The following is a 25977-nucleotide window of genomic DNA, read 5'->3' as shown; positions in this document are numbered from 1 at the left end:
ACAGAATCGACATTGCTTTATTATTCTTTTATATAACTATATAAATATAAATAAATATTATTTCTTCAGCAGCAGCAGCAATGTTTTAAATGTGTCTGAATTATAGACTTTATAATTAACAACAAATGTAATGCTGTTTTACAGCAAAAGTTCAAACAAACAGTTGTATGGCAACAAATAAAATAATAAAATGAATAAATAAAATATTAAATAAATAGGCTACACATCTCTCTTTTTGTGTTACAAATTGTGCTCACTGATATGAACATAGGCCTCTTTACTTATTTAAAAAAAAGGAAACATCAAGAAATATGTTTATGGTATTCCACCATGTCGGAGTCATACAATACTATTTTGATTGACAGTCGATTCTGCCAATTACGTCACACCGCTTGCACCCACCTCTGCTGTTCTTACCACCAATCGGAAGCTCTCATTCGTTTTTTTTACTTCCGGAATGTCGGTCATTACTCTACTCAAGAGAGTACCGGAGCTCAGGCCCCCCGTCGGCCACATTGACGAGTACCAGCGCTTATACATTACTGGCAAATGTCTTGTTGCACTTGTGGCAACGAGCGTTGTCCGCATCGACTTTAATAAAATAGACTCAGACTTTTGAACGTTTCGTTCTGTCCGCCATGATGAGAGCAGAGCGGTCTGTACTGTAGCCTACAACTTGAGAAATGTGTCTGTGCGTGTGTGTGTGAGAGTGAGTGTGTGTGTGTGAGTGAGTGTGTGTGTGTGTAAGAGCAACGTCGGAGCTTATTAATACTCTGTTTGTTTCTAATTTAGTACCAGTTCCCGTTTAGAACCGGGGTTCGGGGGGTGTGTGTGTGTGTGTGTAAAGAATCGGATCGATAAGCAGAATCGATAATGGAATCGTATCGATAAAATCTTATCAATTCCCATCCCTAGTCTTCTCTCACACAGGAGCATTTACACAGGTTGTGTGTAAATGCTCTGTGTCCCTTTCTATCTCTCTCTCTCCCTCTCTATCTCTCTCCCTCGGGAGCACTAGCTTATCACTGTCAAAATATCTTAGTCCATGCTCACACGCGCAAGTCGCAGACTGTGTGGATGACTGTCACTCAAAGCCAGTGGTGCAGTGGTGGTCCCACGCGGTACCACGCAGTCCCAGCAGTTTTCTGAGCAGAAGTATGCACACGGATGTGCACGCGCATGCACAAATGGCCGTGCGCCAAGTACCGGCACTTATCTTATCACCTAGACTTTGCATAATAATAGGATACCAATAACAACAAAGAACGAGAAGTGCAAAACCAAAATACAAGCCCTGTGGGGGTTTGCTTGAGCTGTGGAGTTCTATGTGACAAATGGTCCCGACTGGAAGGATGAGGCATTAAGTTGTGCTTCAGAAGGAAACTGTCCTTCTATAAACTGTAAGTTACATTGTTAATTTTGTTTGTATTTACTTTTCTAGTTTAAGTTAATTCAGTTAAAGAAATTGTAACTACAATATTGTATCTACAATTACATTTAAAACATTGTTTGTTTTTCAACCATATCTCTTGACAATATAATTTCTTTATATATTGAAGGCTACATCCTGCTACCTTTTTCGGCTTCTCTATTTCAAGGCAATATTTACAAAAACTAAACTAAAACTAGTAATTTCCTATACAAACATGTTTCCTACTATTTATGCATAATAATCATCTGTTCTGTGCGCACGCGAGGGAACATGTATGCATTTAAACAGAGTACAGGCAGTTCTGATATTACGACTGCACCCCTGCTCAAAGCGCTTATGGGCGGAGCCCATCCAATAACAGCCTGAATTCCAAAGGGAGAAAAATTATGCTCAATAAAATAATTTAAAAAGGAAAGTAAAAAGAAAAAAGAAAAAAAGAATATATTTATTTTTATTCTTATTTTTTGAAAAAAAAATCGTCATAACTTATAAATGAGATTGCATAGGTCTATGAATCTAGATCGTGATTTTTTTTCGATTAATTGCCCAGCCCTACTTTTGAGTACTTGATTAGAAATATAAAACAATATAATATAGAACAATGAAAACCTTACACATGTGTTCCATAGACTCACAGGCATTGTGTAAAGTTGGCCAAATATACCATCTGTTGCCAGCTCTATTTAACATGGAGAAGTTCCCCTTTGCAGGGCTATAACTTTTTAAATTCTATTGCTAGATTGCCATTATTAGGGCCCATTCAAGGTCCTATATGTATTGTTCATGGTGTAGCAACGTTAAACTTTTTCATTCACATATTCATACTAAAATATGGTCTAAAGTATAAGTATGTTTTTATCTTTTTCTGCAGCTTTCTCCAGAACGTGATTTATAGCTCCAAATGCATTATATTGATGATGAAATACAGTTTGATAGCGATCTGTGCCAGATAAAAAATGTCAACTGGAGGTACTTCTAGAAGTTACTACACGTCATCTGATGTTGACCGGATGGGCGAGGGGGCGTTTATAATTCCGTGGGCAACGTTATACCATTCATCTAGTGTGGGTCATATGTTCATCAGATCAGTTAGTAAAGAAGACGTTAGAGAATAACGTTGAAACTCACCGTGGCTTCCTCGCGCCGCTGGCAGATGAGCGTGGAATAGAATTTTTTCTATTATGGGATGTTTAAATGCCCGATCTATTTCCAGGTTGTATAATAGTATATACGTCCAAATCATGTTGTTTTTTCGAGTTATTTCCACCGATCGATGTTCACTGTGTGAAGACTGAGTCTCTCTAACATTAGCGAGTGCCCGGACCACATATGGAGTGAGTCCTGCCGGGTTAAAGGTTGACATCCGGTTTCGATCTGCCGATCGGCCACCAGATGGCGCTCTTGAACCCCTAGAGGATTGAGAGGAGATCAGAACTGTGTGTCAAGGCTGCAGAGGGGAAATATGATTCCGATCACAGATTTTTGAAATATTGATATCAAAGACGAGTTACGGCGTCCACGGCAACTTGAGCATGGCGGGGAATGACGAGTTCCGGCGTTTTCGGCAGTTAAAGTGTTAATATGAAAGTGTTTAGAACATTTTAGAATTTGTTAAATACATGCTTTTGATTTATTTTTTTGTGGCGAGTGACTTCTTTCTTTTTAGCCACATATGCAGCTCGCCCGCTTAAAGTCGACACAAATGTGTTTCTAGGCCTCTATGTTTCATATGCCATGCAATTTTACGAGAATGCAATATGTCGCTGCGGAAATAAAGCTTTTGATTGAGGAAACAAATACATTTGTTATTGTTTGGTCAATTGGGTATTTTGTTACAATTAATCGATTGATCGATTGTTAACGTTATCAATGATCGAGTAAGGAACGTGTTTACAATTTGTAACCCTAGCAGCAGGCGGTTGGCGTGAGAGGGAGAAGGCCCGCGAGGACAGCTGGGGACCACCCCGCGCCGGGGAGGACCAGGAGGAAGAGGAGGAAGAGGACAAATCCAGCGTCCACCGGCCACCAGCCAGGTGACCTCTCCATAATACCTCTATATAGTGTTCTGTATTTACTGTAATATTGAGAATGAGTTTTTTATTTTATGTGTTATTGTCCATTATATTATGAGTTGCATCAAAAGTTATTTGACAGGTGTAAAAACCTTGAGTTAATGTGGTTGAGTGATGCAGATGGATTAAAATGGAATTTTGATCACAGGGTATTTGCACTTGCAGAATATTTAGATAAAGCTTGGGATAAACGTACCATAATAACTAGGGCTGACCTTCGAATTTTTTTTGGCAATCGAAGCTTCGGGGCCGAGCTTCGATTTTAATTCGAAGCTTCGAATTAATTTTTTTTCTTCTTTTATTTATAAATAGTTTTTTTTTTTTTTTTTTTTTATCTTATGTTGTGGGACTTGTACAGCACTTTGGTAAACTTTGTTGTTTTTAAATGTGCTCTATAAATAAAGTGGATTGGATTAATGAATTAAGTAGCCCCTTTCGTGACTGTGACGCAGCCAACACGGCTGTGTGATTTAATTCAAGGTGGATCGCTGTTGTCGTTTGAACAACTTCAGATTTCATGGGAACTACCAATCCCCCAAATCAAGAATGTTTAAGATGAATGAAGTAAGATTTTGATTATTTGAAATATGGCCTGTGTAGACTAAACTATGCACAGAATTATGTCAGTCTACAAGGTCCGGATTCTACATGGTCCGGCAATGTAGACCTTGTAGACTCCACTACAGACCAATTATCAGTGAATGTTCATGCATTTTTAAGAAGGGCTACTTCCACAAAAAAACAAAACTCACCAAAACATCTCAGTAGCACCTTATCTAAATGTTCTATTTCATATATGGAGATTCATATTTATTTATGTATTGCATGCATTTCTACATTTTATTTCCTATTTTGTTTATTCATCCCAGTATCTTTCTTTCTTATGTGTGGAATTCTACAAGGCATTTACATTCACATTTACATTTAGTCATTTAGCTGACGCTTTTATCCAAAGCGACTTACAAGTTCTGTACGACAGGTCATCAGGAAGGGCACAACTCAATCAGCTGAGTAACAATATTCATCAAAGTGTTGCGTGTTACAGTGTAGGTTAGTTTATTAGTACAAATACATTTAATTTTAATTTTTTTAAACTTCGATTTTTTTTTTAATGTTCGAAGCTTGTGCCATCGAACGAAGCTTCTAATAATAACATATATGATGCATTTACTTTGGCCTCTGATGGTGTGCATGGTGTAGCTTACAAACCTTGGGAAGTGAACGTTATATTAAATTATTGTTTTGGGTCGTCGGACATGACACGAAAATAAAATGTCATTCTTTCACCACGTTGGTATCGTTGTGGGACAGGAGATCTCGCACACGAAAGGTTTTCAGGAAGGAACCTGGCACTTTGTTGATTTACATGTGATTACAGTACCGCAGTTATTTCTCGCATGGAAGAACTGGCAAAACACTGAATCATCACAGCTCTTATACCATGTTGATCTGTGACAAACAACCTCCCCATCTACCATGCCTCTTGTAACCTGTGTTACGAAGGATCAGATTAAACCGAATATATATATTTATTGATTGATATATATTGCATAATATTTGTATATCGTTTGATATCCCTTGTATATTCCTTGTACATATACACGGAATATCCCTTTAGCCTAGTACAGACCATAATATTTCATTCTCCTATTGGACAGCGGTCCACCAGGCGCCATTGCCATACCTCCAAGGTCTGGTTCAAAGTCACCACCGGGGACTTGCCTGGACATGAACGGTTCTGCGCAAGGATATGAGACGGGAATAAAGCTGGTACTAGTTTGTTCACCTAACGTATAAATACGGCGCAGGTGAATACAGAAGTAGAGTTACCCAATAAGTTGAAGCCTCACCCACGATACAACGTGCGGTGAAGTATGGCCTGTTTGGCCCCAAATAGAGCATTGAGACCGCGTGCGAATTAATAACTGAAGTATCAGAGTTTAACGCTGTACCGTCGAGTTCGACCGATTCTATTAAGTCAGTAATAGTCTATTTGTGTATAGTGTATCGTGCGGCTACCGTTCTACAGTGACCAGCATCACCAACGTTTCCTCGTACCAGCTAGAGTGCTTATCCAGGCTGGGCTGCTTACCCTGGCGCTTTCACCCGAGGGGCCCTAGACGAGGACCGTGTGGATTATGTACACTGGATAACCTACCGACGACTGCATAGCCCTTTTCGGCTGGATTATATTTGCTTTTGGTCCTGTAATTGATGGAGCGGAGAATCGCCGACACCCACAATTGTGTGGGATTTACCCTGTGAGGAGCCACGTCGAGTCCGCCTCTCAGAAGCCTGAGGCCGGCTAGCTTTCTTCCATGCGGAGCTGCATGCTACGGAGAACAGCTGTATTCGTCTGCGGATCAAGATCTTATTGCACCGTCTCCTGTACTTGGAGTCTCCTTATCATCGTTGACCCAGACTCTACTACCGACAAATCCTCTCCCCTTGCTGGCTTACGACCGGAGGGACCCTACCAGTATCTCCCGCTATATTACCAGAGTACCATAGATATAATTCCTAAGATTCAGGTTGTATTATTATCTCCTGCGTAATATGAGAATGGACATACGTTATTGATTTGCCTACGCACATTCCTTTGCCTTATAAGCGCATCTAAAGTAAAGTATATTATGTACTATCATTGCTGCTAATAAATACTTAAATCCAGTTTTGTGTGGAACCGAGTCATTGTGGGAAGTGTTCATCATAAGATACCTGTGTACTGTATGGCCAGTAGTAATGTACATAAGACGGTAGTGGTTTAATGATACCATACTTATCAATACAGTCAGGGAATTGTACCCCTCAGTTACAATTGGTCCTTCGAGCCGGAGGGTAACTAGCGTAATATTAATATAGTGGTATTAATATTGACATGGCCAATGATGAACACTCCACAAAACGGTTCTCCTAAAATAGATCGCCCGCAGCGTAGACGGCAGACACCTCAGTACTTAGAGGATTATGTTGCCAGTATACCACCTAGCTTTCTACAGACGGTAAACGCGGAAAAAGTAGATAGTAAAATTATGTCCGACCCTACCGACCAGGCTACCCCGCCAGTAGAGACCCTAGTGGGTTCTAACGTAACTGACCAAGCTCACGGTGGGGACCAGGAGGGACCTGACATGACTTTACCCCCCGCCAAGACCGAAGAAGTAGTCCCCGGAGAGCTCCAGGATAAAGAAAGCCCTCCAGGGATGGAACTCGACCCATCACAAGAAGGGACGAGCACGCCGGAGATGGATCTCCTCGATTCGCCACAGGAGAACGGATCTCCAACGAGTACTACCAGGAGCGGATCACCTCAACCAGCGTCTTCCCCCAGCGAGGCGGACAAGATGCTGGCGCAGGCCTTCCTCGCCAGCCTGGCAGCCTCAACCGAGCGCGATCGACTCCAAGCACAGACGCTTAGTGAGCGCGAACATTCTTCCATGGAAAGAGAACGCCTTCAAGCGCAGCAACGGAGTGACGAAGACCGCATACGCCTAGAGATTAGACGCCTCCAGACGGAAGAGAATATGGGAAGAGACCGCGCCGAAGCCCAGCGCGCCGCCGCCGAAGCCCAGCGCGCCGCTGCCGGTGCCCAAAGAGAAGCAGAGCGCGACCTCGCTCTCACCAAGCGTGAAGCCGAGCGCGACAGATTACAAGCGCAGATAATGGAGCAGCTGATTACCAGGGCTACCCCCCCTCCCTCCGCACGGGGCTCCAGGGCCTCGTCAAGACAAGGGTCAAGGGCACCCTCCCCTACCCGATCAAGCGACCCTGAGCCCGACCACCAGAGAGAGCCTATACCCCTCTCCGAACCCCTTCCCCGACCGGTCCAAGCGAGACCCAGCTACAGGGAAGAACCGGTCTATACCGCGGAGAGGCTAAATAGACGACTACAGGATCTAGATGCCCTGCCAGAGGAAGAAGAGGGAGAGGAGGAGAGTCAAGCCCAACAGCATCACAGTACTCCACGGGACCAGGAGGTCCAGTGCAGCCCAGGCTTTACCCCCGCGGCTCTGCGCTACAGACCCCCGACTCAATTCACGGGTGAGCTTGACGCACGACCAGCCCCGAGGAACAGCACCTGGGTACCAGCCCACCACGACACGTAAAAGGAGACTCGCCTAGGAGGCCTCTCCTCCAACGCTCACCGATGTGCCAGCCATCCATGGCATCGTACCTTGGCACACCGACGTTCCCGGACTTCACACACGAGAACAGAGCACAGTACACAGAGCTACGAATGTGCTTAGAGACAATGATGTCCGATGTAGCTGATGAACCGTACAAATATGCTATCCTACTCAAGCACCTCAAGGTGCCCCGAGCGCACAATATAGCGCTGGCATATTCCACCTCTACTACCCCATACACCGCGGCTCTAGCAGCACTCGACCAAAGATATGGACGCATATGGGACTACGTAATACAAGAGATAAGGAATATTGACCGTCTACCCCCAGCCACAGACAATCGCTCACTAGATGACCTGTCTATCAAGGTACAATCCCTGGTAGGGATGCTGGGGGCGCAAAAGGAAAAGGGTATGCACGAACTGTACGTGAACTCTAATGTCGAGAGGATTTTAGAGAAGCTCCCGCCCGCCCGACAAGAGCGCTTCAGGCGGCAAAGAGACCACCGTGATCCTAACGGTCCCGAGCCATCCCTCCTAGACCTAGCCGACTTCCTGGCGAGAGAAGTCAACAGCCTACGGTTGGATACGTTCGTGCGGAGCACACCAAGCTCCAGAGAGGGACCTAGGAGAGCAAACGATGGCCGCAGATTGGTGACCGTCATGCACCAAGCAGAATCGGTACCGAGCAACAAGAACCACAGTACCCCCTCGATGAAAGAGAAGTGGAAGATGGTGTGCCCGTACTGCGAAAAGGAACACTGGCTGTCACACTGTGACACGTTCATGACCGCCGACGAGGTGAGTCAATGGATAAAGTCCAACCGACGCTGTTACCGATGTGCGCGCAGTCACATGGCAGCCGATTGCCGCTTAAAGAAGAGGTGTAGTCGGTGTGACGGAGCCCACTTAGACGTCCTACATGACAGTAACAGAAGAAAGCCTGCACCCTCAAGCAGCACAAAGGCAAGTGTTATGTACATTGACCCCGCCAGCAGCGGGGGCGCCCGGGTGCTCTTAAAGGTGGTCCGCGTAACATTGAGTTACCAAGACAAGGTCATGGACACCTACGCCGTCCTTGACGACGGGTCAGAGAAGACCCTTCTCCTCGTGTCCGCTGCGGCCCAGCTGGGGCTGCGGGGGGGGCGAAGACCAGATGACGATTCGGACAATAAGAAGAGACCTAAAGACGATAAAGGGCGAGAATGTCTCCTTCACTATCGCAGCAAGCGGGCAGCCAGAGAGACGGTATAGGATCACTAACGCTTTCACCAGCCAAGACATAGGCCTGTCGCAGTACACCTACCCCATCGCCAAGCTGATGGATAAATATGTGCACCTGCGTCAACAACCTATACCGCTCATAGACGGTGCCACCCCGACCCTGCTGATAGGCTCCGACCATGCAGACCTCATCGTCCCGATGGACCGGGTCCACACAGGGCCCAGAGGCTGTCCTGCAGCAGTCGAGACCCGCCTAGGATGGACACTACAAGGCCCCCTCGCTAGGTCTCCTAACCGAACAGCAGCCACTAGCTGCCTCCACTCCAGAGTGACAGAAGAAGACACCACCCTCCTACAGCATGTCGAGAGGCTATGGACACTAGAGACAATGCCCTTTAAGAACGAAAAGAAAGACATTCGTTCCAAGGAAGACATTTATGCTATAGCCCTCCTCGAGCGGGGGACAAAGAGAGTCAAAGTCAACGGAGTGATGAGATACGCAACTCCACTCCTGAGGCGAGAGGGTATGCCTACCTTCCACGCCCCAAAAGAAGCGACGGAGCGGTATCTATTGAACACAGAGCGGCGCCTAGCCAGAGACCCCGCTCAAGAGACTGTGTACCGCGCTGAGATTGACGAGCTAATCACAGCGGGACACATAAAGAAAATTGACATTAAAGAGGCCGATCAGACGACCGAATCATGGTACCTGCCGCACCACAAAGTCCACCACAACGGCATGGATCGTATTGTGTTCAACTGCAGCTACCAGATCGGATCACAAAATCTGAATAAAGAGCTCTTGCCCGGCCCAACACTCGGCCCCTCTCTACTAGGCGTGTTACTACGTTTCCGCCAAGACAAGGTGGCCATCAGCGGCGACATCAAAGGGATGTTCCTGCAGGTGCGACTAGTGGAGGAGGACAAGCCCCTGCTGCGGTTCCTATGGAGAGAGAGGATCGGGGACGAGCAACCAGCCATCTATCAATGGGAAGTCCTCCCTTTCGGAACCACATGCAGCCGATGCTGTGCTACGTTTGCACTGCAAAAACACGTCGCAGAGGACCCAGCAGCTGATGAAGAGGTCCGACAAAGTGTAGGAAATAGTTTCTACGTGGACAACTGTCTGCAAAGCGTCTCGACGCCAGAAGAAGCCGAGGCCCTCCTACTCAAGCTCCGCGCCTCCCTGATCAAAGGCGGCTTTGATCTCCGGCAGTGGGCCAGCAGCGACCCTCAAGTATTGCGCAGCCTCTCCCCAGAGGACAAGGCAGCAAGCAGCGAGACCTGGATGGCGACCATCCCAGGAGAAGCCCAAGAAATGACATTAGGACTAGTCTGGCGCTTCAAAACAGACTCGCTCCATTATAAACACACACCCCTGACCAAGGAGCAGGGAAGGTCGACTGCACTACCGACCACAAGACGGAGTGTATACAGAACACTCGCCAGACAATATGACCCGTTGGGATGTATTCTACCTTACACCACCAGGGCAAAGATGATTGTAAGAGCGTTATGGAACAAGGACCAGGGCTGGGACGACCCCATACCCGAACACCTTGCCTCCACATGGAGAGAGTGGGAGACAGAATTCAGCTCACTCCCAGGTGTCAACATACGCCGCAGCTACTTCCCACCCACAGTGAGGCCGGAGACGTGCCAGATGGACCTGCACGTCTTCAGCGACGCCTCCGAAGTAGCCTACGGTTCGGTGGCCTACTTGCGTGCCCGAGAGGAGGGAGGAGAAATACATACTGCTTTCATCCTGGCTCGCTCAAGAATAGCCCCACGCAAGCAACAATCTATCCCGCGTCTAGAGCTCTGCGCAGCCCTAGCAGGAGCGCAACTCGCCACGTTAATCCAACGTGAACTCACCATCCCGGTGCAAAGAACAATCTTGTGGTCAGACTCCACGACCGTACTCACATGGCTCCGGTCTGATTCGTGTAGATACAAGGTCTTCGTGGGAGTCAGAATCACAGAGATCCAAGATTTAACAGAAGCAGCAAGCTGGAGGTATGTGGACACAAAACACAACCCAGCTGACGTCATCACCCGGGGAATGTCCCTGGATGACCTCACCCGTCACAATCTATATAGTGACGGGCCAGAGTTCCTCAAGCTCCCGGAAGAAGAGTGGCCTACACCCACCCCACGGGAGGCGAGTGAAGAGGAGGCAGAGAACAAGAAATCTATGTTCTGTGGGTTGACACACACACTCGTCCCCACAGACCCCAACATAGACGACTGCCTCACCCTTGAGAGTGCGCAGCTAAAGACATTCCTGTGGCACCACCCAGAGGTTCAGCCCACTACTGACATTACTGCAGCTAACTACGAAGAAGCAGAACTTCTTCTCCTACAGCGAGCCCAGAGAGACTCGTTCCCCGACGAGCTAGACTGTCTACAGGGAGCAAAGCCCGTCCCGTCAGACAGCAGATTGCTCCACCTAGCCCCCGAGAGCGACGCCCATAATCTCATCAGAGTGGGTGGTCGTCTGAGGAGAGCTCCAGACTTACCGGATGACGTCAAGTACCCGATAGTCTTAAACAGCCGACACAAGGTCACAGAGCTTATCATAAAGAAATACGACGAGGACGTGCATCACGCCGGGGCAGAGCGAGTCTTCGCGGAGATCAGACGTCGTTATTGGATACTGCAAGGGAGAGAAGCAGTACAACGTTTCCAGCGGACTTGTCTAGACTGTCGTAAATGGCGAGCACAGCCCAGTATACCCCGGATGGCTGACCTACCCCCCTGTCGCCTCCGACTCGGCGACAAGCCTTTTCACTCCACCGGTATGGACTGTTTCGGCCCGCTGTATGTAAAGAAAGGAAGAGGGACCGAGAAGCGGTGGGGTATTGTATTCAAATGCATGACCACCCGAGCGATGCACATAGAACTCCTTCCAACCATGAGCACAGACTCATTCCTTATGGCCTTCCGAAGATTCACATCGCGGAAAGGGAAACCGTCTATATTATTGTCTGATCACGGGACAAACTTCAAAGGCGGAGAAAGAGAGCTGAGAGAGAGCTTCCAAGCTATGGGCCCAGAACTTAAGACCCACCTCGCTCCATACCAGATTGATTTCCAGTTTAATCCCCCGAATGCACCTCACTTCGGTGGAACTTGGGAACGAGAAGTACGTTCAATAAAGACAGCCCTGTACGCCGTGCTTGGGGCCCAGACCGTGGCGGAAGAAGTCCTAACGACAGTCCTCACGGAGATCGAGGGAGTATTGAACTCAAAGCCCCTCGGTTACGTCTCAAGTGATGTAGCAGATGTCGACCCAGTCACCCCCAACACTCTCTTGATGGGGCGGCTGGACCCCGCGCTACCACAGACAGTGTACAGGCCTGAAGAAGCGAACGGCCGAAGAATGTGGAGGTACAGTCAAGTATTGGCTGACAAGCTTTGGAACAGTTTCCTACTCCACTATCTACCGTCTCTACAGACCCGCCAGAAATGGGTGAAAGAGAGAGACAATTTGACAGAAGGAACAGTCGTCATGATTATCGACCAGTCACTACCCCGAGCTATGTGGCCGGCCGGCCGCGTAAGCAAAGTGATCACCGGTGCCGACGGAAAGGTCAGAGCGGCAGAAGTGCTCGTCCAAGGGCGGATCTACACCCGACCCGTGGCGAGGCTAATAGAGTTGCCAAGGCTCCCCGATACTATTGATGACGACCATGACCCCCTGACTTTGTGAACTGCCCTACCCTCCCAACAGACATTGAGTAGTGGACAGTGCGGTTAATCTGTCTCTGCTTATCTAATTAGGTGGGACTAATTAGGAGGCGGCTGTTACGAAGGATCAGATTAAACCGAATATATATATTTATTGATTGATATATATTGCATAATATTTGTATATCGTTTGATATCCCTTGTATATTCCTTGTACATATACACGGAATATCCCTTTAGCCTAGTACAGACCATAATATTTCATTCTCCTATTGGACAGCGGTCCACCAGGCGCCATTGCCATACCTCCAAGGTCTGGTTCAAAGTCACCGCCGGGGACTTGCCTGGACATGAACGGTTCTGCGCAAGGATATGAGACAGGAATAAAGCTGGTACTAGTTTGTTCACCTAACGTATAAATACGGCGCAGGTGAATACAGAAGTAGAGTTACCCAATAAGTTGAAGCCTCACCCACGATACAACGTGCGGTGAAGTATGGCCTGTTTGGCCCCAAATAGAGCATTGAGACCACGTGCGAATTAATAACTGAAGTATCAAAGTTTAACGCTGTACCGTCGAGTTCGACCGATTCTATTAAGTCAGTAATAGTCTATTTGTGTATAGTGTATCGTGCGGCTACCGTTCTACAGTGACCAGCATCACCAACGTTTCCTCGTACCAGCTAGAGTGCTTATCCAGGCTGGGCTGCTTACCCTGGCGCTTTCACCCGAGGGGCCCTAGACGAGGACCGTGTGGATTATGTACACTGGATAACCTACCGACGACTGCATAGCCCTTTTCGGCTGGATTATATTTGCTTTTGGTCCTGTAATTGATGGAGCGGAGAATCGCCGACACCCACAATTGTGTGGGATTTACCCTGTGAGGAGCCACGTCGAGTCCGCCTCTCAGAAGCCTGAGGCCGGCTAGCTTTCTTCCATGCGGAGCTGCATGCTACGGAGAACAGCTGTATTCGTCTGCGGATCAAGATCTTATTGCACCGTCTCCTGTACTTGGAGTCTCCTTATCATCGTTGACCCAGACTCTACTACCGACAAATCCTCTCCCCTTGCTGGCTTACGACCGGAGGGACCCTACCAGTATCTCCCGCTATATTACCAGAGTACCATAGATATAATTCCTAAGATTCAGGTTGTATTATTATCTCCTGCGTAATATGAGAATGGACATACGTTATTGATTTGCCTACGCACATTCCTTTGCCTTATAAGCGCATCTAAAGTAAAGTATATTATGTACTATCATTGCTGCTAATAAATACTTAAATCCAGTTTTGTGTGGAACCGAGTCATTGTGGGAAGTGTTCATCATAAGATACCTGTGTACTGTATGGCCAGTAGTAATGTACATAAGACGGTAGTGGTTTAATGATACCATACTTATCAATACAGTCAGGGAATTGTACCCCTCAGTTACAACCTGTATACCTGCATATAATCCTTCTATATACTTATACACTTGCATCTATGTAGAATAAGGCTGTATATACCATAGATGTATATATTTATTTATATATATATCCACCTGTCTGTACTTACCTGCACATAATCATTTTACATATCTGTAGACTAGATACTATATCTATATCTGTACGTATCCCGGCCTTACCTACTCTTACTAGTTACACTGCTGGCCAGTATGACTACTACCATAGTGTCTTTATACCTGTATCACTGTACATATTGTATTTAGGGCTGTCTTAAATACTTCAAAGCTTCGTTCGATGGGCATGGGATTCAAATATGAAAATAAAATTTGAATATATAAAAAAAAAAAAAAAAAATATAAAAATATATTTTGTGCAAAATCAACTCTGCCTCTCTTTGTTAATTACAACAAGCAATGCTGTTTGTTATTTAAGATGAGGTCGGACTCGGCACTGACAGATTTGTGTTCATTGTGCTGCTTTTATAAAGCCTCAAATGACGGCTTACAATATTTCATGAAGGCAAAATGTTTCGTTTGCCTAAGGTTTAAACTTTACAGCACTGACAAAAGTTGAACAAAGTGCTGTACAAGTCCCACAACATTAAAAAATTATTTATCTTTTATCTTTTTATTTATTTATATATATATATATATATATTTTTTTTTAAGCTTCGAATTAAAATCGAATCTCGGCTTCGAATTCCAAAAGAATCTTCGAAGGTCAGCCCTAATTGTATTACAACTCTCTACATACATTTGATACACACAGTAGTACTAATTTATATATATTTTACCCAGTTTAATCACCTGTACATTGTATATTACTATTGCACTTTACTGTTACATTTGCACTCTGGTTGGATGCCAAACTTCTTTTTGTTGTACTGTACTTGTGCTGTATGATGACAATACATTTTAATCTAATCTAAACATCACCTAATTTCACCCCGATTGTAGACATAGTGATTCTATCCTAACATAAGCTTTGTATCAAACCACCCTGACATGTTGTCATGTCAATAATAATAATAGTATACATCAGATTTATATAGCGCTTTTCCTAATGCTCAAAGACACTTTACAAAACAAACAATACAATACAGTTTTAGTAGAGAAAATAATAAAAACTATATATATATATATAAAGGTGAGCGAGGAAAAGGGGTTCATGGGTTGAAAGCAAGGGTAAAAAGGTGGGTTTTGAGGACTTTTTTAATTATGAGAGGGTGTCTGCATGACGGATATGGTTGGGCAGGGCGTTCCAGAGGGGGGGGGGGGGGGGGGGGCAGCTGCAGCGAAGGCCCTGTCGCCCCAGGTCTTGGTGGAAAGGTAGAGCTGTGTGTCATCAGCGTAACAGTGGAATCAGAGGCCATGTTTGCGGAGGATCTGTCCAAGTGGTCGAATGTAGAGGATAAACAGTAGGGGACCAAGTACTGAACCCTGGGGGACACCATGGGGGACTTTCCTTGTCTACAGCTTAACATGTCATCGGGCCTTCATTATTATTTAAAGGGGAACTATCTTATAAATGGCCTTTTTCAGTGTTTAGCATTGTTTCATAGCTATGTGGACTTATATTAATATGATCTATGTCTCTAATTCTCATATTGGCGCATTCTTCCAATTCTCCTCACAATATTCACCCTCACTGAACTGAGTCATCTGAAAATGTGCTGATCTGTGATGTCAGAGAGACTCCGCTGCATGATAATCATCAGGCCCCACTGTGGTTTAGGTGCCCAGGCTCAAAACGGCTTAAGATCTTGAGGTAGAAAAATGCTGTTTTTGAGTACTTGATTAGAAATACAAAACAACGAATAAAAAAAAAAAAAAATACAGAGGTGTTCCATAGACTCACAGGAATTGTGTAAAAGTGCCCAAATAGTGAAAGAAATTGTAAAATAGTTCCCCTTTAATCCAAAGTATTCATGTATCTCTATAATTCATAACCACATTTCATAACTGTTTATGGTTTGGTTTTCCACAACCTTATCGCACAGATTTTTGGTACTGATTTTGAAGGCATCGAAAGGTACCGGAAAACAAAATTACATGCATAATGAAATGTGCTTTCATTCACAGAGACGGATATATACTGTATATAAGAAGTATCTTTTTAGAACCGGTATCAAATCTGAAGTAATGGAACCAGTATTGATATCAGGATTTCTTTTTTCTTTTTAGAGAGGAGGCAAGTGTCTGGCGGAGGGGAGGTGGAGGAGGCACAGAAGAGACCAACAGCTGGAGAGACTCTAGCCGCAAAGAAGGGGACCGTGAAGCCCGTCGTGAGCCTGAAGCCCGCCGTGAGCCTGAAGCCCGCCGTGAGCCTGAAGCCCGCCGTGAGCCTGAAGCCCGTCGTGAACCTGAAGCCCGTCATGAACCTGAAGCCCGTTGTGAGCCTGAAGCCCGTCGTGAGCCTGAAGCCCGTCGTGAGCCTGAAGCCCGTCGTGAACCTGAAGCCCGCCGTGAACCTGAAGCTCGTCGGGAACCTGAAGCCCGTCGGGAACCTGAAGCCCGTCGTGAGCCTGAAGTCCGTCGTGAGCCTGAAGCCCGTCGTGAGCGCCGGGACGAAGTCAGACCCCCACCCAGAGATGAGGAGGGTAAGAACCATCTGCTCTATGCTTCATGTGACATGTATCACCAAGAGGAGAGTAGGAACAGTGCTCTATGCTTCATGTCACATTTATCACAAAGAGGAGGGTAGGATCAGTCTGCTCTATGCTTCATGTCACATTTATCACCAAGAGGAGAGTAGGAACAGTCTGCTCTATGCTTCATGTCACATTTATCACCAAGAGGAGGGTAGGAACAGTCTGCTCTATGCTTCATGTGACATGTATCACCAAGAGGAGAGTAGGAACAGTGCTCTATGCTTCATGTGACATGTATCACCAAGAGGAGGGTAGGAACAGTCTGCTCTATGCTTCATGTCACATTTATCACCAAGAGGAGGGTAGGAACAGTCTGCTCTATGCTTCATGTCACATTTATCACCAAGAGGAGAGTAGGATCAGTCTGCTCTATGCTTCATGTGACATGTATCACAAAGAGGAGGGTAGGAACAGTCTGCTCTATGCTTCATGTCACATTTATCACCAAGAGGAGAGTAGGAACAGTCTGCTCTATGCTTCATGTCACATTTATCACCAAGAGGAGGGTAGGATCAGTCTGCTCTATGCTTCATGTGACATGTATCACCAAGAGGAGAGTAGGAACAGTCTGCTCTATGCTTCATGTGACATGTATCACCAAGAGGAGAGTAGGAACAGTCTGCTCTATGCTTCATGTCACATGTATCACCAAGAGGAGGGTAGGATCAGTCTGCTCTATGCTTCATGTGACATGTATCACCAAGAGGAGGGTAGGATCAGTCTGCTCTATGCTTCATGTGACATGTATCACAAAGAGGAGGGTAAGAACCATCTGCTCTATGCTTCATGTCACATGTATCACCAAGAGGAGAGTAGGAACAGTGCTCTATGCTTCATGTCACATTTATCACCAAGAGGAGAGTAGGAACAGTGCTCTATGCTTCATGTCACATTTATCACAAAGAGGAGGGTAGGATCAGTCTGCTCTATGCTTCATGTGACATGTATCACCAAGAGGAGAGTAGGAACAGTGCTCTATGCTTCATGTGACATGTATCACCAAGAGGAGGGTAGGAACAGTCTGCTCTATGCTTCATGTCACATTTATCACCAAGAGGAGAGTAGGAACAGTCTGCTCTATGCTTCATGTCACATTTATCACCAAGAGGAGAGTAGGAACAGTCTGCTCTATGCTTCATGTGACATGTATCACCAAGAGGAGAGTAGGAACAGTTCTCTATGCTTCATGTGACATGTATCACCAAGAGGAGAGTAGGAACAGTCTGCTCTATGCTTCATGTGACATGTATCACCAAGAGGAGAGTAGGAACAGTCTGCTCTATGCTTCATGTGACATGTATCACCAAGAGGAGGGTAGGAACAGTCTGCTCTATGCTTCATGTGACATGTATCACCAAGAGGAGAGTAGGAACAGTTCTCTATGCTTCATGTATCACCAAGAGGAGAGTAGGAACAGTCTGCTCTATGCTTCATGTGACATGTATCACCAAGAGGAGAGTAGGAACAGTCTGCTCTATGCTTCATGTCACATTTATCACCAAGAGGAGGGTAGGATCAGTCTGCTCTATGCTTCATGTCACATTTATCACCAAGAGGAGAGTAGGAACAGTCTGCTCTATGCTTCATGTGACATGTATCACCAAGAGGAGAGTAGGAACAGTTCTCTATGCTTCATGTGACATGTATCACCAAGAGGAGAGTAGGAACAGTCTGCTCTATGCTTCATGTGACATGTATCACCAAGAGGAGAGTAGGAACAGTCTGCTCTATGCTTCATGTGACATGTATCACCAAGAGGAGAGTAGGAACAGTTCTCTATGCTTCATGTATCACCAAGAGGAGAGTAGGAACAGTCTGCTCTATGCTTCATGTGACATTTATCACCAAGAGGAGGGTAGGATCAGTCTGCTCTATGCTTCATGTGACATGTATCACCAAGAGGAGGGTAAGAACCATCTGCTCTATGCTTCATGTGACATGTATCACCAAGAGGAGAGTAGGAACAGTGCTCTATGCTTCATGTCACATTTATCACAAAGAGGAGGGTAGGATCAGTCTGCTCTATGCTTCATGTCACATTTATCACCAAGAGGAGAGTAGGAACAGTGCTCTATGCTTCATGTCACATTTATCACAAAGAGGAGGGTAGGATCAGTCTGCTCTATGCTTCATGTGACATGTATCACCAAGAGGAGAGTAGGAACAGTCTGCTCTATGCTTCATGTCACATTTATCACCAAGAGGAGGGTAGGAACAGTCTGCTCTATGCTTCATGTGACATGTATCACCAAGAGGAGAGTAGGATCAGTCTGCTCTATGCTTCATGTCACATTTATCACCAAGAGGAGAGTAGGATCAGTCTGCTCTATGCTTCATGTGACATGTATCACCAAGAGGAGAGTAGGAACAGTCTGCTCTATGCTTCATGTGACATGTATCACCAAGAGGAGGGTAGGAACAGTCTGCTCTATGCTTCATGTGACATGTATCACCAAGAGGAGAGTAGGAACAGTCTGCTCTATGCTTCATGTGACATGTATCACCAAGAGGAGAGTAGGAACAGTCTGCTCTATGCTTCATGTGACATGTATCACCAAGAGGAGGGTAGGAACAGTCTGCTCTATGCTTCATGTCACATTTATCACCAAGAGGAGAGTAGGAACAGTCTGCTCTATGCTTCATGTCACATTTATCACCAAGAGGAGGGTAGGAACAGTCTGCTCTATGCTTCATGTCACATTTATCACCAAGAGGAGAGTAGGAACAGTCTGCTCTATGCTTCATGTGACATGTATCACCAAGAGGAGAGTAGGAACAGTCTGCTCTATGCTTCATGTGACATGTATCACCAAGAGGAGGGTAGGATCAGTCTGCTCTATGCTTCATGTCACATTTATCACCAAGAGGAGAGTAGGAACAGTCTGCTCTATGCTTCATGTGACATGTATCACCAAGAGGAGGGTAGGAACAGTCTGCTCTATGCTTCATGTCACATTTATCACCAAGAGGAGAGTAGGAACAGTCTGCTCTATGCTTCATGTCACATTTATCACCAAGAGGAGAGTAGGAACAGTGCTCTATGCTTCATGTGACATGTATCACCAAGAGGAGAGTAGGAACAGTGCTCTATGCTTCATGTCACATTTATCACCAAGAGGAGAGTAGGATCAGTCTGCTCTATGCTTCATGTCACATTTATCACCAAGAGGAGAGTAGGAACAGTTCTCTATGCTTCATGTGACATGTATCACCAAGAGGAGAGTAGGAACAGTCTGCTCTATGCTTCATGTGACATGTATCACCAAGAGGAGAGTAGGAACAGTCTGCTCTATGCTTCATGTGACATTTATCACCAAGAGGAGGGTAGGATCAGTCTGCTCTATGCTTCATGTGACATGTATCACCAAGAGGAGGGTAGGATCAGTGCTCTATGCTTCATGTCACATTTATCACCAAGAGGAGAGTAGGAACAGTCTGCTCTATGCTTCATGTCACATTTATCACCAAGAGGAGGGTAGGATCAGTCTGCTCTATGCTTCATGTGACATGTATCACCAAGAGGAGAGTAGGAACAGTCTGCTCTATGCTTCATGTCACATTTATCACCAAGAGGAGAGTAGGAACAGTCTGCTCTATGCTTCATGTGACATGTATCACCAAGAGGAGAGTAGGAACAGTCTGCTCTATGCTTCATGTCACATTTATCACAAAGAGGAGAGTAGGAACAGTCTGCTCTATGCTTCATGTCACATTTATCACAAAGAGGAGGGTAGGATCAGTCTGCTCTATGCTTCATGTGACATTTATCACCAAGAGGAGGGTAGGAACAGTCTGCTCTATGCTTCATGTGACATGTATCACCAAGAGGAGGGTAGGATCAGTCTGCTCTATGCTTCATGTGACATTTATCACCAAGAGGAGAGTAGGAACAGTCTGCTCTATGCTTCATGTGACATGTATCACCAAGAGGAGAGTAGGAACAGTGCTCTATGCTTCATGTCACATGTATCACCAAGAGGAGAGTAGGAACAGTCTGCTCTATGCTTCATGTGACATGTATCACCAAGAGGAGAGTAGGAACAGTCTGCTCTATGCTTCATGTGACATTTATCACCAAGAGGAGGGTAGGAACAGTCTGCTCTATGCTTCATGTGACATGTATCACCAAGAGGAGAGTAGGAACAGTCTGCTCTATGCTTCATGTGACATGTATCACCAAGAGGAGAGTAGGATCAGTCTGCTCTATGCTTCATGTGACATGTATCACCAAGAGGAGAGTAGGAACAGTCTGCTCTATGCTTCATGTGACATTTATCACCAAGAGGAGAGTAGGAACAGTCTGCTCTATGCTTGCTTTATACCAAGGAAACCATAAAATAAGGAAGTGTCATCACGTCAGAATAGTTCTATGCTCTGCTTGGTGCCAGATTTTGGGGCCAGTTCTATTGAAGCCTATAATAAAATAAAATAAATATATACAAGTTATCTGAGGAAATATACATCAACCAATATATCAAACGGTAGCTAGTTAACAATGCACCAAATTGCAGATGATTCTGAAATCCGAGGTAATAAAACCCTGTTTAGATGACGGGTCATAAGCGAGGAGACGGCTGATCCCATTCAACTCGATGTCGCCCGAACTGAGCGTTTACACACTTGACACCTATGTCTCTACACTGTGACGTGATGACCCTTCCTTCTTTTATAGTTTCCTTGCTTTTACCAAGGAAGTGCCCTCTATTCATTCTAAGGTTATGGAAGGTATCCCTCCTGGCATGTGGATAAACTGCTGTACGGCTTCCAACCAGCAGATGGCACTACCCGCCAAATAATTAAAGTGTTATTTGCCATTCTTGCACCACTCAATGATACCCAGAAAGCCTGAGAAGACACCGGTTGTTTCAATTTGATTACAAAGAGTTACAACGAGACATACTGTACATAAACTGCACACTTTTCTACTTGGACGTGTCCCTGTCGAGGTGTGTGTGTGTGTGTGTGTGTGTGTGTGTCCCTGACAGCAGTTGTGTGCGTGTGTCCTCTACTTGGACGTGTCCCTCACAGCAGTTGTGTGTGTGTCCCTGACAGCAGTTGTGTGTGTGTGTCCTCTACTTGGACGTGTCCCTCACAGCAGTTGTGTGTGTGTCCCTGACAGCAGTTGTGTGTGTGTGTCCTCTACTTGGGACGTGTCCCTCACAGCAGTTGTGTGTGTGTCCTCTACTTGGGACGTGTCCCTCACAGCAGTTGTGTGTGTGTGTCCTCTACTTGGGACATGTCCCTCACAGCAGTTGTGTGTGTGTCCTCTACTTGGGACGTGTCCCTCACAGCAGTTGTGTGTGTGTGTGTGTGTCCTCTACCTGGACGTGTCCCTCACAGCAGTTGTGTGTGTGTCCTCTACTTGGGACGTGTCCCTCACAGCAGTTGTGTGTGTGTGTCCTCTACTTGGGACGTGTCCCTCACAGCACGTGTGTGTGTCCTCTACTTGGGACGTGTCCCTCACAGCAGTTGTGTGTGTGTGTCCTCTACTTGGGACGTGTCCCTCACAGCAGTTGTGTGTGTGTGTCCTCTACTTGGGACGTGTCCCTCACAGCACGTATGTGTGTGTGTGTGTCCTCTACTTGGGACATGTCCCTCACAGCAGTTGTGTGTGTGTCCTCTACTTGGGACGTGTCCCTCACAGCAGTTGTGTGTGTGTGTGTGTGTCCTCTACTTGGACGTGTCCCTCACAGCAGTTGTGTGTGTGTGTGTCCTCTACTTGGACGTGTCCCTCACAGCAGTTGTGTGTGTGTGTGTGTGTGTCCTCTACTTGGACGTGTCCCTCACAGCAGTTGTGTGTGTGTGTCCTCTACTCAGGCATTAAAGCGTTCAGTCTTGGGACGGATATTCGTCCATTTGATTTGGAGATTCCGTCATTTGATTCGGAGTCGTGACGGATTTTAACCTGAGCCAATCAGAGGCGTCAAATATCATTTTTTCCCATACCGCGGCCGCACCAAACAGTCATTTGGCTCTGCGGCTCTGCAGATACCCCCTACTCCTTTCACCCGCCTCCGCTGTGCTCAGCACCAATGGGAAGCGGCCATTTTTCGTTTTGAGTTTCTGAAACTCCGCCATTGCTCTCTAGCTCTACTCGAGAGTAAACTGGACTAATCAACATGCGGCAACTTTTCCGAGACAGTAAGTTAATTTGACTTATTCTAGTCTAAAGAAACATATATATTACTATTGCTATTGATAAATCTAGGTAACGTGAATGCCACAAAACGAATGCCTTTTGTTAATCAGAACGTTATTTACGCGACAAGTTCAACCAGTGTGTTGTTGTTGGTGGTGGTGGTGTTGCGTGTGTGAGCTTGCGCCTCTGTGTATGATAAATGTATGAATGTTGATAAATCTAGGTAACGTTAATGCCACAAAACGAATGCCTTTGTTAATCAGAACGTTATTTGCGTTATCAATTGTTTTTAAGCTCAATAAACGTCTTTCTACCATTTGTCCGGGAGATCTCTGGGTAACAGTACTGTATATTTGCATATCATATGTCACAAATGTAACATTACTATCTCCTGTAGTATGTCATGTATGTCACTATGAATTGAAAATGCGGGACCCTGATGTAAACAAGACGAACGTCTTTCTCTGGTCTGCATCCCCTTAACAATTGTGTGTATTGAGCTGTACTGTATTGTACCCATTCTGCTATCTGTTAAATATTGATTGATTGTTATTAACAGATTGCAGAATGGGTACAATACAGTACAGCTCAATACACACAATTGTTAAGGGGATGCAGACCAGAGAGAGACTTTCGTCTTGTTTACATCAGGGTCCCCCATTTTCAATTCATCATAACATATATGACACACATGACATACAGATAGACAATACTGCTACATCTATACATTTATGACATACCAGATTTACAAATACAGTAGCCTATTGTTTGTGATACAAAAATAGTCTAAAAAGAGTATATACATTTGACGAAGAAACTGTACATTGGAGGTGGGATGGGGGGGTTGTAACTGTACATTGGATTATTGACAGCCTTACTTGGTCCCAAGAAGAGGGTCTCGTGTATTAAATAAAGTTTTCATTCATTCATTCACTCTGGATCTTGTAAATCCAGTAGCAATACACACAATTGTTAAGGGGATGCAGGCCAGAGAAAGGCGTTTGTCTTGTTTACATCATCAGGGTCCCCCATTTTTAATTCATAGTGACACTTATGACATACACAACATACATGACATCATGACATTTATGACATTTATGACATGCATGCCTTACAGGTATATAGTAATAGTACTGTTACATTTGTCACATATACGATATGCAAATATACAGTACTGTTACCCAGAGATCCTAACAGTAAATATATACATATGATGAGGAGGAGACTGTACATTAGGAGGGGGGGGGTGGGTGGTAAAAAAGATATACAAATGGTGGGGAGGAGACTGTCCATTGTTGTTGTACCATAATTGTGAAACGTGTTTAGTCCCTTGTTTGTATGATAACAAGCCGTTTAGTTCATGGTTCAAAGTAATGGGAAAAGGGTGCTAGCTCGCCATCAATCAGAAGCTAGCCACAAGACTTGCATTCACGCTCTCCAGCACACAGCCTCCCTGCCTGGCACAACAACCACAACAATAGGGTCTATAGTCACAGACAGTAGGCTCTACAAGTAGGCTCCTATAAAACGCTAACGCTATTAAAAAAAAATACAGTGGAGTTTAAAATAAGAATATGACTTGGCCAGAAAAAAAGTTCAGTCAGGAGAATTTTTTTTGCTTTAATCCCTGCCTCTACTTGGGACATGTCCCTCACAGCAGTTGTGTGTGTGTGTGTGTGTCCTCTACTTGGGACATGTCCCTCACAGCAGTTGTGTGTGTGTGTGTGTGTGTCCTCTACTTGGGACGTGTCCCTCACAGCAGTTGTGTGTGTGTGTGTCCTCTACTTGGGACATGTCCCTCACAGCAGTTGTGTGTGTGTGTGTGTGTGTGTCCTCTACTTGGGACGTGTCCCTCACAGCAGTTGTGTGTGTGTGTCCTCTACTTGGGACGTGTCCCTCACAGCAGTTGTGTGTGTCCTCTACTTGGGACGTGTCCCTCACAGCAGTTGTGTGTGTGTGTCCTCTACTTGGGACGTGTCCCTCACAGCAGTTGTGTGTGTGTGTCCTCTACTTGGGACGTGTCCCTCACAGCAGTTGTGTGTGTCCTCTACTTGGGACGTGTCCCTCACAGCAGTTGTGTGTGTGTGTGTCCTCTACTTGGGACGTGTCCCTCACAGCAGTTGTGTGTGTGTCCTCAGGAGGAGGAGGAGGGGGCTCTTGGCGTCGTGGCGGCCCCCCGGAGAAGAGGGAGGAGCCGGAGAAGCCCCGGGACAGAGAGGCCGACAGCGACGGCGAGGGCGAGGGCGAGAAGAGCGCCTGGCGCACCGACAAAGACAAAAACCGCATCAAGAACGAGACAGACGATGACGGCTGGACCACCGTCCGCCGCTGAGTCCCTCCCTCCATCTCCAAGCTGCGGTGGCTAAACCGGTTTTTAACCCTTTCACTGCCGCACGACAGAAGGTCGAAGGGTTAACTAACCTGTCATGTGGCAGTGAAAGGGTTAACCGTTTTGGTAGTGTGGCAGTGAAAGGGTTAAAAAATAAACGTCTGTAAGCCAGTTAGCCACCGTGGTGAATACATTGCAAAAGCTTCTGTTCTTCATGCACATTATTACCTTGAGTTAGATAATTGTAGACTGTTTAGTATTCCAGGACGTTTCTACGTTTCTCTCCTGATATCCAGGAACTCAAAAAAAAACAATTTGTAACTCGCAGCATTTTCCTGTAAGAACCAGAGGCTCTCGCGTCACTCAAATCTCAATCGGCCAATCAGCACCGGCGTGAGTTTCTACCCAGATGTATGAAAAACACCACCAATATGAACTGTACTGCCCCCAGTGGTTAGGAGTGTCATTGTCTAAAACGATATCAACTTGGATAAAACCACCAACGCTTACGTCAGCTTCGACATCTTACTAGGCAAATACGTTGTATCCCTTATTGCCCTTTTTTTTTTTTTTTAAGCGATTGACCTTGGTCTACATTTAAACTATGGTATGTATCTGCTATACTCCTGGTGTTCTAAGAAAACTAGTAGTCCGCAACAATGACTTCTGCCATTTATCTCATGTTTAAGCTGCTTCTTAACCTCATTCAATAACTAGTGGAATCTCCATTTTGATGTGCATGCTTAGAGTATTAAATTGGTCTCACTCAATATCCAGTGTGTGGTTCTATCTTGCTGCATTCAACTGTTTGAAGCGGAGTTGCATGTGTGTACAGATGAAGCCTTTATTAATAAAGCTGTTTGC

At 45.6% G+C, this 25977-nt stretch overlaps 1 protein-coding gene across 3 annotated transcripts in view; it reads left to right on the top strand.

The window, feature by feature from the left end:
* The window catches only part of eif3s10 (eukaryotic translation initiation factor 3, subunit 10 (theta)), a 96372-nt gene extending 70395 nt beyond the window's left edge, over nt 1-25977 (top strand). Inside the window, exons 20-22 of one of the 3 annotated variants that reach the window (XM_084321798.1) lie at nt 3345-3465; nt 16179-16594; nt 24923-25977. In XM_084321798.1, the coding sequence (XP_084177924.1) occupies nt 3345-3465; nt 16179-16594; nt 24923-25116 (731 nt within the window). In that variant the 3' untranslated portion in view covers nt 25117-25977. Of the gene's footprint in view, nt 1-3341; nt 3466-16178; nt 16595-24922 lie in introns of all 3 variants that reach the window. The other 2 variants (XM_084321797.1, XM_084321796.1) reach the window with 2 other exon arrangements.

Source organism: Notolepis coatsorum (assembly GCF_963971535.1).
Source record: "Notolepis coatsorum genome assembly, chromosome: 9".
Taxonomy (NCBI): domain Eukaryota; kingdom Metazoa; phylum Chordata; class Actinopteri; order Aulopiformes; family Paralepididae; genus Notolepis; species Notolepis coatsorum.
The sequence above is the reverse complement of the archived record's forward strand: the minus strand, read 5'-3'. Positions and strand labels throughout refer to the sequence as shown.